Source organism: Gossypium arboreum, chromosome 13 (genome assembly GCF_025698485.1).
Source record: "Gossypium arboreum isolate Shixiya-1 chromosome 13, ASM2569848v2, whole genome shotgun sequence".
NCBI lineage: Eukaryota > Viridiplantae > Streptophyta > Magnoliopsida > Malvales > Malvaceae > Gossypium > Gossypium arboreum.
This window is the reverse complement of record NC_069082.1, coordinates 14,762,427-14,776,233: the sequence shown is the minus strand read 5'-3', so window position 1 is coordinate 14,776,233 and position 13,807 is coordinate 14,762,427. Positions and strand designations below refer to the sequence as shown.

General features: G+C 33.9%; 2 protein-coding genes across 2 annotated transcripts; one reads left to right on the top strand and one right to left on the bottom strand.

Moving 5' to 3' along the window:
- Positions 1-4,060: 4,060 nt before the first annotated feature.
- LOC108464388 (uncharacterized) lies at positions 4,061-10,813 on the top strand. The gene is made up of 14 exons (XM_017764667.2): positions 4,061-4,371; positions 5,190-5,280; positions 5,391-5,475; positions 5,917-5,986; positions 6,481-6,550; positions 8,061-8,130; positions 8,287-8,332; positions 8,427-8,679; positions 8,768-8,973; positions 9,070-9,144; positions 9,749-9,809; positions 10,021-10,101; positions 10,201-10,280; positions 10,540-10,813. The coding sequence occupies exons 1-14, from the start codon at positions 4,226-4,228 to the stop codon at positions 10,616-10,618; spliced, it is 1,413 nt and encodes a 470-aa protein (XP_017620156.1). The 5' UTR covers positions 4,061-4,225; the 3' UTR covers positions 10,619-10,813.
- A 1,030-nt stretch (positions 10,814-11,843) lies between these two features.
- LOC108464389 (small polypeptide DEVIL 5-like) lies at positions 11,844-12,265 on the bottom strand. The gene has a single exon (XM_017764668.2). It carries the CDS (start codon positions 12,261-12,263, stop codon positions 12,018-12,020), a length of 246 nt encoding a protein of 81 aa, XP_017620157.1. The 5' UTR covers positions 12,264-12,265; the 3' UTR covers positions 11,844-12,017.
- Between the last annotated feature and the right edge of the window lie 1,542 nt (positions 12,266-13,807).

Here is a 13,807-nt window from a genome sequence, read left to right as displayed (position 1 = left end):
AGATCCCTTAACTCGATAAAGCTTATGTTAGCAATAATTTAACCTAGGGTTTATATTTGGAAAAATACCCATAGGTGAAATTTGTGTATTTTGATGTTTTATGATAGAATATGAAGTTTTAAATTATGTTAGACAACTTGTACTACTCGATTTTAAGCAAAAACGAGTAAAAGGCTTAATCGGTAAAAATACCTAATAGTCACAAGTACATGTTAGAGTGAGAATTTGATGTTGCCATAGAAGAGAAAAGTGATCAGCATGTTGTAAAACATAAGAATAAGGAATAAAGTTTAATCCAGAGCCTAGGGGCAAAAATGTAAATATGCAAAAGTTTAGGGGTAAAATTGTAATTTTGCCAAAATTTGAGTTAAGGATTAATTTGATAATGTGAGTATTAAATAAGCTAAATGTGTTATTTTAGATCAAGAAAGACGTGGAATCGACCTCAATCGAGGAAAAGAAAAGATTGTGGACTAAATTGCAAAATCCTTGTATTTTGGTACCAAGGTAAGTTCATGTGTAAATAATGTAGAATAATGGTTATTTTTAAGTTATTGATGTTAATTATATGTTATACTGAATTTTATTATGAAATGTATGCTTTGTGGTTAATTTCAAATAATATGTAAATTATGTGAACTACTTGTTAAATATAATTGTTACCGAGTATTGATTTCGGCATTCTACGGAAGACGGCAAGGATAAGTGTTCGAGGAAAAAGCCCGTTTGAACCTTAGGAATAGATTAGGATACAAGTGACATGTCACTAGGATGGTTGAGCATCCGAACTCGTTGAGTTGAGTCCGAGTTCACTTATGGATGCGAATGTCCGAACTCGTTGAGTTGAGTTCGAGTTCGTGAGATGTAACTAGGCATCCGAGCTCGTTGAGTTGAGTCCGAGTTCACTTATGGATGCGAACGCCTGAGCTCGTTGAGTTGAGTCTGAGTTCGCTTATGGGCGGGTTACATGATTGCTTGATTGCATATATGGCACTTATGTGCAAGTTATCCATGTATCCGAATTATATTCCGATGTGTTCAACGGGTAAAGCTCTACTCAAATGGAGGAATATTTGAGATGAAAAGAGACGTATTGGTAAGTGATGTGAAATGGATATTTTGAACAGGTATGTATTTAACCCTCGGGTTGAGTATTGATACAACCACGATAAGGTAATAAGATGATGAAAAATTATTAGAAATGTGACATGTGTTTTAGTGATGCATGCTAATGTTGATTGGTATGACTGTTTGTTAAGTTACTTATTATTTGCATATGAACTTACTAAGCATTTATGCTTACTCCCTCTTTCTTACTCATTGTAGTTTTGGCCAAGCCATTTCGAGAGTCGGGATAGGTCAAGGCTCGATCACACTATCCTAAGACTTTTGGTAAAAGCTTGTAAATTTAAGTATGGCATGTATAGCAATATATCTATTTTGTGTAAATGATCTTATGGTATGGTAATGGAATGGTTGAGAAAATGTTTGATAATGATAAATTATGAAAATGGTTAGTTTAGATTATGTTTGATGATAAGGAAAAATTAATAAGATACTTAGTGTATAAAACTCATCAAAAGGGATGAAATTTGCCATAAACAGGATCTGCAGCAACACTAACGCGAGTTTGAAAATTTACTAAAAATCATAGAAATTGAATTTGGTGATGGAATACAAATCAAATTGAATCTTATTATGTCTAGTTTTAAATGAAATAAATGAAACAGAAAAGGAATTATATGTTAGAAGATATTATAATTTTAGTGAAACAGGGTCATAGCAGTTTCTGAATCCCCTGTTCCAACTTTAGAAATTCACCATAAATTGTAAAGATATAATTAGGTAGTGTATTTTATATTCTCAGAATCCTTATTGAGTCTAGTTTCAGGAGAAATAAACCTCATATTCATATGAAGTTTGTACAGAGAGAAATATGGTTCGTAGTAAACAGAGGTCAGACCAGTCAAGTCCTGAAACAAGGGTAACTTTAACTAATAAACTGTACTAAATGGCCCAACCAAAAATTCTAGAAAAAAAATTAGTAGATAGGTATATGAGTCTAGATTCAGGGAAAATTTACGGATCTTGATTTCGAGTTTCGTAACTTGAGATATGATTTTTCTTGTGACTGTGATGCAAGTAGCTTAAAAGCTGCAAATGTAAAAATAAATAATCCAAAATTCTAAATATGTTAAATTAAGCTTAGTAACACCTCATACTCGACTCCGACGACGGTCTCGGGCGTGGGGGTGTTACAACGGGTGTGGGGTGTTACAGGGCCTCACAAAAATATGAATAAAAAGAAGTAGATGAGGCCAATACTACTAGTAAAATTAGCAGGAAAAGTGTGCAACTTAAATGCACCAAATATACTTACACATGACACAATGTAAAGACATGCAAAGGGTTCCTATTGGTGGCAACAACAGACATGCAAGGCATTTATTTATTTTTTTGCTAAGTGATAATTTAACTAATCTTCTGTGTATTGTCATTAAGCTGATTTTGTGCTAGATGACTATTTAGAAATAATTTAGTTGATATTGTAGTTAAGTTGATACTGCCTTTATATGATCTTTTCTAGTTGATTTTAGCTAAATGCTCAAAGGTGAATATTTTGTACCTTAGTAACATATTGAATGGATTTGAAATTTCATTTACAAACTTAACAATGATGGATTCATAGCAAAATTATTTTTTGTAATTGTTCAAGCAAGCTAGTGTCTTACAATTCATAACTATCTAGCATTTCCCAATTCATAACACAATTAAATATCTAAAATTGACCATCTTTATTTAAATCTAAAATTCATTACAATATTCATACATTCACTAACATAATATGCTAACCTAAAGTCAATTTCATCATATTCCCTCACAAATTCTAACTCAAAAGAAAAATGCAACAACAACAAACTTCTTTAAACCCTAACTCCACAATAGCAAAATTCACCATATTCCTTCATATCAAAATCTATACCAACAACAAACAAAAAACTCAAGCAAACATCCTGCGTAATCTTTCTTTGTTTTGTTTTCCTTTATTTTTTTTGTTTTCCTTAACAACTCGCACGACAACCTTTGCCCTTTGCTTTATTGGTGGATCATACCAAATAAAAAACTTACATGAGCTATGAAAGATATAATCCCCAAAATTCTTACAACAAATTTTTTTTTAATCAAAAATCTTTTCTTAGCCTTTTATTCACATTTTGTTATGTGGATTAGTGCGTGAGAAATGAAGACAAGAGAAAAAACTTTAAAAGTTTTAACATTTTTAGGTTATATAAATAGAAGAAAGAAAGAAATATTAATTAAACAAAGAAAATAGGTTTTTAATATAAAATATGTGGATATTTAAATGGAATTGAAAATCCCACATGAGACATTTATTAACTTAGGGACCTAATGACTTAAATGGTTACTTTTTAATAATTCAAATTACTTATAATACATATTTAGAACATCATCATGATTATATCACTCATGGCCTTCACCTCTCTCATATATAGGTTGTGTTGTAGACAATGTTTTCAAAATCGGAATGGTGGTTGATTTGATTTGCCTATCAATTTTAATTAGACTAATTTTTTGGGTTTAGTTAAATAAATTATTAAAAATAAAAATAAAAATAATTTAACTTTTAATTTTACAAATTAATCGATATGACCTTTTAACTCAAACTAATTATTTAAATAGATCTTGATCCAATTGATAGAACTGGCTGATATTAGGGTTTTATTTCCATCTTATTTCCGTCTCTCCCTTGGTTGTCTTGTAACCTCTCAAAGATTCGATTGGACTTGTCAAAAGTGTGAATGAATCATTATGTGAAACCTCGTTGCTAGTATGAAATATTTATAATTCATAATTGGCTGGTGTTTTTGTTTAGTGTTTGTCATTTAAAATAACTAACATTATTATTATGACATGTTAAAAGGTATGTAAGTGTTTGTTGTATAGGTTCCTATACTTTGATGCCTTCTAATGTGGGCACCACCAAATCACTTCTTCCCCTTGACCAAATTACCCTCTTCTTTTTCCTAGACTAAGACGCCATCATCCGTCTAATTTCGTCCCAAGAATTTTTCCACCATATACAAAGGCCTTTGCTTTGGCGTGAAAGCCAAGTTGCACTTTTTGATGTTTATCTTTTCTGGGTATCTTGAGAATTCCGTCAATTTTTTATTTTTGATTTTTTTCCCTTTTTTATTTTCTGGGTATGCTTGCTGTAGAGAGAAGAAGAAGATTGATGAGCTGGAGGAGAGTGGGGAAGTCACTGCTGGCCCTGCTAGCCCATGCCTTGCTCTTCTCTTTCACCCTTTTACTCGTTCTTAAGCTTCACCATGCCTTCTCCTATTCTTGGTGGTTCGTTTCTCTTTTTTCATTTGCTTAATTTTACGATTGGTTCCTTTTGTTTCACGACTGTTACGTTTTGCGAAAAGCAATGATTTTCCCCCTTTTTTCATTTTGTTGTTTGCATTAACTATATTCGTCAAGTCACTTCCATCCTTTTACAATATTCTTGGTTAAACGAATTTTAAAACATTCATATAAATCTCTTTTGCAATTAAGGGTTCTTTTCTTTCTTTATGTGACTTGTATGTTGTTAGTTTTTCCTTGAGTAACGTTTTACTTGATTTAAGCAAGTGAAAATTGGGTGGCTTTGAGATGGAAAAGAAGACTAAGGGTGGGGGTTTTCTTTTTGAGATGGAAATCGTGCAAGTTTTATCTGATTAATCTCTAGAATTGTAAACTTGAGTGTAGGAAATATTGACTGGTTTGGCTTCTCTATTGGGATAGCCATGGAATTCAAACATATGGCAAGTGTCATGTAATCTCTTTGTTAGGGGTTTAACTGATGGCTTTTTCTCTTCCTTCTCAGAGATACTTGATCTGCTTTCCTTGATTTGATCATATATAAGGTTAACAGTGTGAATACATTTAACTAATGATCATGCATAGAGGTTCTCAGGAAAGTGTTAGTTATAGAGTTAACACTGTTAGGTGTATAATAGAGGACAGAACCTGCATGCATTTGTTTCAGGTCAGTGTAAATTCACTAGTTCTATAGGCAAGTAGGGAGATGAGAGCATGAAATCATCTTATGCTAGTAAGAAAGTAAACTACTCTTTCTCTGGTTTTCTATTTATTAAAGGCTGCTTGCTTTTTGTTTCCTTGTGCAGGCTTGTATTTGCCCCGTTATGGCTCTTTCATTCAGTCGTAGCACGTGGGAGGTTTTCTTTGCCTGCTCCAGCAATCCCTCATGATCGTAATGTATAACAAATCATCTCTAAATTTAGATGTCATCTTAGCTGCGACAAGATTTTTTATGGTGTTATATTCGAAATGAATCCAAATCACTAATGTGATTTTCTCATGCACAGTGGGCCCCCTTTCATACAGTCATGGCGTCACCGTTGCTTGTTGCTTTTGAGCTCCTTTTGTGTATACATCTTGACAATAGCTTTGGTACGGAGTCAACATTCTCTGGACATTATAATGTAGATGTACTTACTTTATTTAACATATAATCTGTAGATATATGAATTCTTTCTTGATTATTTGCTTCTTGCTTTAATATTTTCCATCGTAGTTGCACTCCTTGATTTGGTGGATCAAGGTTGTTCAGATTAATGGCTCACAAATTACTTATTATGCTCAAGTTATCGTATTAACTTAACTGATACTCTTTCTATCAATACATTTTATTACTGCTTTAAGTATTATCTATAGTCTGCAAATATTAGTTTCTATCTTCAACGTAGTGAAGTATTTATCTGAACTTATCCCTTGTTTCGAAGGATATACATCTGATTCTTCAAAAGTTTAGTACATCTATATTCTTTTAGCATTTAATTTCTCCATTAATTATCATATTAGATTAATTCTGTGAAAATCAATGTTCTGCAGTTGTGAATCTGAAGATCGTCTTTATGCCCCTGCTTATATTTGAAATAGCTATTTTGGTTGATAATATCAGGTATATTTCTTTAACCATTATGTTGATCCTCTATTTGTGGTTGAGTACTTACTGGTACTATAAAACTCTTTTGCCTATTAACTAAATCGATTTTGTTCACGTTTTGGCTCCAGCCAATAGGAATCTGAAATCTCGCAAAACTTCTTGACAACCTTAAAAAATTAATTAAATCCAGTATCATGATATGTGGCTATTGATAGCATGTAGTGTGGACTGTATGCTTCTTGCCAACTTCATCTCTTGTTTCTTGACTTCAAAAAATCATAAACATATTTGGTGTCCTCCTTTTGATCCTCACCCGGCCCAAAAATTCTGTTGGGTTGCATTGCTTTGAGTCTACAGACTTTTTCATTAACTATAGCTAGGCCATTGATGTTTTAGTATTTTAGCAAAGCACCAAGCTGTTGTAGGCAGGTATTCAATGTTCCTGTTATTTAGTTCTATGTTATCAACCGTTATAGATGCAATAACCATTTTTCTTTAATTTTTAACAGGATGTGCAGAGCTTTAATGCCCGGAGATGATGAAAGTATGAGTGATGAAGTGATATGGGAGACCCTTCCAGTAAGTTTGTAATTATTATTGACTTAGTGATTTATTTTAGGAATAACATATAACTCATGAAATAAAATTCTTGATTAGCCTTAGTGCTTGGTTCTACATACTCATTAAGTTTCATAAATGATGATTTCTCCAGTGGCTTTGCACCTTTATCAATTTTTTGGTTTTCATTTCATCTTTCATCAGACAAGGCATGGAATTATAATGTTACTGGTAATGGTAATCATTGCTCTGATCAGTCTCTCAACTTTTATTGGAATGCATGATAAAACAATCAAACATGCATATAAATATAATGCATGTCTGCATGGGATGCGTATATATGATTCAAAGTTCAACCATTATCCCGGATTTACTGCCTTGTAGGCATTGGCCTTAATTGATGTGTACTTAGTTAGTGCAATTTGAATTGAGAAGAACCAGGTATGAGATTGGTTATGTATCATGTATTGTTTCCATTTTTTACCTTTGAAAATCTAATTTGGTTCTGTCCCCTTGCCATTTTTCTTTGGATGTTAGGAGAAGATGTTATCTCCTTGTTCTGTGAACTGTCAGAAGACCCTCCCCCCCCCCCCTCTTAATTTTTAACAGTGATTAGAAAAAGTATATTAGATTTTAAAATTGCTGAATAAGAGATCAAGTTTTTTATCACATTTTTTAATTTTTTATTTTTGACAAATAAGCAGAGGTTTCGCTTTAGACTAAATTATCTGCTGTAAGGTTATACTCTCATCTAGCTCACTTTTGTGAGCCTCAGCCTTTTAGCGAATAATTGACTCTCTCTTACTCCAGATCCTTAACCAAATTTCAGTTCAAGTTATCATTTAGCTTATCTGGTTCTATGTAGCACTAATCCAGCTTTCTCATAGTGATTAAGTGTTGGTTGGCAGTTTCTTGTACCAACAAAACATATTCAAAACCTTTACTTGAACTCTTTTGATTCTTGTATCTTTGATCAAGAAAATTGCTTGAGGAGATACATCTGAAATGATTCATATTTGACTTGCTCCAATTTTGGAACTCAGAAGCACTGTATTGTATAAATCTTCCTCTTTTGTATCTCCGTGTTTTCTCTCTACTAGCCTTTCTAGAGGTGCACCGTTCAATAACTATTCTGAACGTTATGTTGTTTTTAATTAAGCATGAGATTTGCTTTCAAGACACATTTTTTAACTTGGGACAACTTGATTGAAAATGAACAATAAATGAAAAGTTTACCCTCTATCATGTTGACTCATATGGTATTAAGAAAGATGAAAAGAAACAATGTGAAAGAAGTAGAAAAAATGATATTAATGTTCATTTTGACTAATTGTTCACATTTCTAACTGCTTGTTGTGAATGCGTCATACTTAAAAAAAACTCATATTTAACCAGAGTATATGCTCAGTTTGATAATGGTAACAACACATATGGTTCATGATGATCTACTTTTTAATATCTAATGTTAAAGTATTGTGCCCTGATAATTGTTCAGAGAACTGATGTTAAATTTCTGGTATTTTATTTGTAGCATTTTTGGGTTGCAATATCTATGGTCTTTTTTATTGCTGCCACAACTTTCACTCTTTTAAAGTTATGTGGTAAGTTGTTTGTTTAGTCATAATTCTCTTGACCTAGTTTCTTTTTTCTTTTTCTTTATGTACCATTCAACGCCGCATTTATTCTATCTTGTTATAAATGTGAGTTGTTCAAAACGTGCAATGCTAATACATTAATTGATCTTCAACGACATGTAGGGGATGTTGCAGCTCTCGGCTGGTGGGATTTATTCATAAATTTTGGGTAGAAGACGATCATTTTCATGTGATGATTTTTTTTTGGCTTCTCCTCGGTTCCCTTTTTTTCTGTTGGAATTATCTTTTTTGTTTTGTTGCAGTATTGCAGAGTGCTTTGCCTTTCTTGTTTGTACAAAGTGGTATAATCCAGCAATTCATCGAAATTCCCATCTTGGACAAACCAGCTCATCTTCAATGAGTACGAGATACCTGGACTGGAACAGAGGTTTAGTAGTATCTACTGATGAGGGCATGCAACAGAACAGTGGAATGTGCAGCATGCAAGATATCGGAGGGCATGTTATGAAAATTCCATTTATTGGTTTCCAGATCATGCTTTTCATGTACTTAGAGGTATTTTTATTGTTTAGAAGGGCCTTTGTTTGTTATTTTTCCAAATATTAAAGTCATACCTTAAATACATATTAAACTGTGATGCCAGGGAACACCACCTAGTGCAAGAAATATATCATCTCCAGTCCTTTTTTCTCCTCTTCTGCTGCTGCAAGGAGCTGGGGTTGTTCTTGCTGCATATAGATTGATTGAGAAAATTGTTATTTTAATACATAGTGAAGCTGTCTCTGGAAGATACTTTGATATATCATCAGAAGTGGTTGAATTTTTTGGGTTCTTGCACCGTGGGTCAAGGTAGTTTTATTAGGAGTTGGACTTTAAAAAATTGATTAGTGACAAAAATTAATCATTGTGTAGCAAGACGTCATTTATGTTTCTTTCTTTCAACAGGTTGCTGGGTTGGTGGTCTATTGATGAAGGAAGTCGAGAGGAGCAGGCTAGACTTTACTGCTCTGGAGCATCTGGGTATGTTTTGTATTTTATGTTCTGGTTCCTTTAGGCATTCATTCAACTAGCAAAATGTATAAGCAACAATTCTGCCTGCTTTCTTGAGGGAATTCTTAGATTTAAAAAGCATATCAAAAATGGTTTCTCCAGCGTAGTATGATTTTTCTGAAAGTGGAAAAGTTTTCATTACCATCAGTATTCATTTATAGCTGCACAAGAAATGCAGTAAAGTTGCCAGTTAGTCACCTTTATCCGTTAGGATTATATCCATTCATTTCACAACATGGTGACAACCTCTTAAATCTTCCATCCATTACTGGTTGAAAGAAAAATAAATTCTCCCATTCATGTATGTTCCATTCTGGTGTTCTGGCTTACTCTTTTAGCTTATTTTTCATGAAAAGAATGTTTTAAAAAGCTTTGGAAACTAAAGAATGGAGTCTGCATGATGAGTTGTTGTTGTTATGCTGAATTTATCAACAATGCTTGTTTGTTCTCATCATAAGTGCCGGTCGCTTCTATTGCATGCTATGGGGCCTCTTGAGTATTACAGAGATTGTAACAGGTTTTTTCCTCCTCTTGTCTCTATGCTGATCTTATCTTTCATCCTCTTAACGTTCAGATATAACACTTTCTCACCTGATTCTGTGAAGAAAATGCCTAAATCAGATCTGGTTGAAGAGGTACACCCAGTACTTGTTATCTTCAAATCGTAAAAGTATAAGCTTATGCTTTAGTTTAAGTCTGTTTTTTTATTTTTGAATGAAATTTAATAGAAGTCTGCTTTATTTTTGCAATTGTTTTTGTCCAACTTGATGGCTATATAATATGTGAAATCCTGTTTACCATCTAATGATGTTGTACTGATAAAATCTTCATTTCTTTTAAACACAGATTTGGAGATTACAAGCTGCAGTCCGTGAGCAGACAGAAATCACCCAGTTTAGACAGCAGGAGTTTGAAAGACTTCAAAATGTATATTTCAGGAGAAAACATAAGTTCTAACCTAGTTATTATAACTGTTGAGCCATTATCTATGGTATTGCTTACTTGTTAATTTAATGAATCTGTCAGGAAAAGATTCTCTGTAGAGTTTGCTTCGAAGAACAAATCAACATAGTCCTCCTCCCATGTAGACATCATGTCCTCTGCAGGTATTCATATCTACCCATCCCCATAAATACTGCTAAAGTTCGTTCATTCTGGCTATCACGTGCTCTATCTGTAATGATTAATGCATTGATGTATCTCCTAAATCTACGGCTAAGGCATCATAACTTCTCATGTATGTATGTTTATGGTAATTACTTACAAAATTGTAACCTGTGTCTTATGACCATGCATAATATTACATTTCTTAACAAAGGATGTCGAATCATGCATTCTTTTTTATCTGACTGATTTGCATCTCAGTACATGCTGTGAGAAGTGTAAAAGGTGCCCAATCTGCCGTGTTTCTATTGAAGAGCGACTGCCGGTGTATGATGTGTAGTCTGAAATTACCTGTAGAAAAAATTCATGTAAAGTTTTCAAGAATTGCTTGTGATTTTTGGTGAAGCAAGCATTGAGAAGCAGGTCAATTTGGTTTCTTGGAACATGATACAGTTGTGTAATCGCACCCAAGAATTGTAAATAACATTTGGTTGCATTTATGAAATGAAATTTAGGGATTTTGACATGATACAAAGTTTCGATGAAAAATCATTAGTGCCGAAGTATCTTTACACTTTGTTAAAACTTAAAAATGATCTTTAATTAATGATGTTCAAACTGGAGCTTTACTTAGTTCATAAGCAACTATAATGAAAATCAAGGCAGTAATGTGCTTTTATCAAAAGTGAAGTCAACGACCTCAACAAAAAAGAAGTATAGGAGATTGTACATAATTGTTTACATGTGCCATAAGTTACATCCAGCATCAAATGCCTATTACTGTTGCTTGGCTTACAAGTTAACTGTTAGTGCCAGGGCATTGGTGTGGAAGATGTAAATTATGGCACATGAATGCTATGATTGAAAAGAAGACATGCCCATGCATTCAACGACCTGGTCACTATGGATGGATTGGCAGGCTGGTTTTGCTAGTTCAATATCGCTGACCCAAGCCATGCCCATGTCCATGCAATTTCAAGTTGTTATTCTACAATTTATCCCCTCTCTAAGAGGGGTCTTAGATTTAAGCTTTTCCAACATATATAATACATATGTATACATGTAATATAGTAATAGTTTAATGAATTATTGATATTAAACTAGTTTTTTGTTGATTGAAAATGAAGCAGACAACCATGACATGACCATGTGTGGTGGTGGGGGTTGTGTATACGGAGGCACACGTGGGCTTTGGCTTTCATCTTACCCTTTTCTTTTTGATAGTCTATTTCCTCATCTTGCTGGACGGAGTGTTCAGATTCAAGTTTTGTGAAAGAAAGAAAAAAAGTTGATAGAACATCTAACCCGACTAGACTTGGTGTTTAGTTGGAATTCAATACGACTAATTGATATGGGAAGGTTTCATACCGGAAGAAGAAAACCAAACTTTGAGCAATTCATGAAAAAGGCAAAGCCCGAAATTCGTCTTCTATTTCACTATCTGAAAGCAAATGATAGAAGCTAAAGAGCAGTTGCATTGATCCTTCTGACCTCCAATCCCATGATGGATCAATCTTCATGTCACAAAAACAGAAGCAGATTTAAAAGAATAAAGGAGCATATGCTTTGTTAACTAATAATATCAAAGATTTTAATTCAAGCTATCTAATTTACATCCAGGCCATAAGGCCATGGCATACAAAAACTGTTTTTTCAACTTTCCGATAATGATATCCGCCGCTAGAAAAGCATTTACACTCCACCATGAAAAGAAGAAATAAAAAGAAAAAAAAGGAGTTTCAATCATGCCAGCAAAGGAGCATAACAACACATCTACGGATTATATAAAGCTTAGCCCTTTGCTCTCGGAGGACCCCTCCAAATCCTCTGCTTGATAACCTTCTCTTTGAGGCTCCCATGCTGCCACTGCTCATCTTCATCTCTACCTTGTGCTGCTGCGGAACTGAAAGAGGGGTTCTTATAGGGAGGAAAGTGTGGTCCTGCCTTACATTCATTGGTCTAGTAAAGAGCCATGGATGGGGCATGAAAGGGCGTGCAGTGCCCCCTAAGTCACCAGACAACACCAATTGGACCCCACCCCCACCCCCACCCCCACCCTCTCTATCTCCCCCATTTTCATTGCCATGTCATACTCCATATCTTAGCTTTTTTTGTAGACATCAACCTCCAGCACAACGGGTCGGCCATGATTTTCAATTAGCTAAGCAAATTTCTCTGTGGCTATAATTATTTATGCCCATTGCATGCCTTTCAATTTTGTGGATGATGACTGAGAAGATTATTATTAATGGATGATGAGGTTCATCTTTTTGTTGTTTCTTTCTTGTTTTGTTTGGAACTAACTTCAAATATATATATATATTCATCTTGACTTCCTATCATCTATGTAGGGACATGGGGCTTCATTCAAATTAACAATGTTATCATGGCTGGTTAAATTTCTACTTTATTTAAAGTAACCTACACGATGGGTTGATAATGACTTTTGATGAAACAAGAAACTGAGTTTTGGTTGGTCCATTTTGAAGACACTGTGCAAGAAAAACTCATTATCAGAGAATTATAATTAATTATTTGCTAATTATATATTTCCTCATAGCAAGTATACATGTAAAATTGGCAGCAGACCAAATAAGACTAAGATCCCACCGACTTTATTGCAATTCTTGAGTCTCAATTCACTTACATCTGGCTTTTCATTAGGTTGAAATCCTGGTGAAGCATTTGACAGAGTGGTCACAGTGTAGATGCATAATTTGAATTATTATATAATAATATAAACATGGAATGAAATGTTGATTTGCATTTCCAAAACCCAAACCAAGGGTCAAATCTCCCTGTTTTGGCTAGTTGGCAGCTGGAGTTATTCATCTTTGCTGCAGTTTGAAGTCACTCTGCATCTGCAATAATCGATGTTGGCTTCAGTAAAAAAGAACTCGATAAACCTTAAGAATGGTTCTGAGTGTAAGTATTGTCTTAGAAAAGATTTATTCTCTAGTCGAATCTAATTTAATTGAGATTCAATGTAATTATAATAAAAAAAATCAGTCTACAATAAAATTGATCAGAAATAGAACAAAAATCCGCTAAAAATCAGTAAGCCCACATGCCAAAAAAAAAAAAACAAAAATGAAGTCAAGGTTGGGTTATGACCAAAAGATTCCATTATAATAGTATAAAAATAAGATTGATAAAAGCAAGGTAATGAGCTCAAAACCCTAGTAAGTGATTAGATTAAAATAAATAAAGCAAGGCACGCACCACTTGCTTTGCTTGGCCTTGTGTTTCTCCCATTTAAACTATTCAACTTCCATTAACCCTTTGCTGTGTAAAAAAATATGGGGTTAAGAGCTGTGTCCATTCTTTTTAAGAGTGTGGACAAGATTTTAAGATGCTGTTTGTAGTGCCTCTTATGTACATACTAACATAATCTCAGACTTGGGTTGTTGTATCAATTTGGACATTTAAAATGGTGGCTGCTGTAATAGTGTTTACATTTTATAGCAAAAAAAATGGGTTTGGTTGCATACTAGGGTCAGAGTTGCACGTGAGGTTACTGTGATTTGCA

Bases quoted from the DNA above. Each gene is read 5' to 3' on its own strand.
- LOC108464389 (XM_017764668.2), bottom strand. From the start codon at position 12,263: ATGCCCCATCCATGGCTCTTTACTAGACCAATGAATGTAAGGCAGGAC.
- LOC108464388 (XM_017764667.2), top strand. From the start codon at position 4,226: ATGCTTGCTGTAGAGAGAAGAAGAAGATTGATGAGCTGGAGGAGAGTG. The intron at 5,281-5,390 runs GTATAACAAATC...TCTCATGCACAG, and splicing joins CAATCCCTCATGATCGTAAT to TGGGCCCCCTTTCATACAGT. The intron at 10,281-10,539 runs GTATTCATATCT...TTTGCATCTCAG, and splicing joins AGACATCATGTCCTCTGCAG to TACATGCTGTGAGAAGTGTA.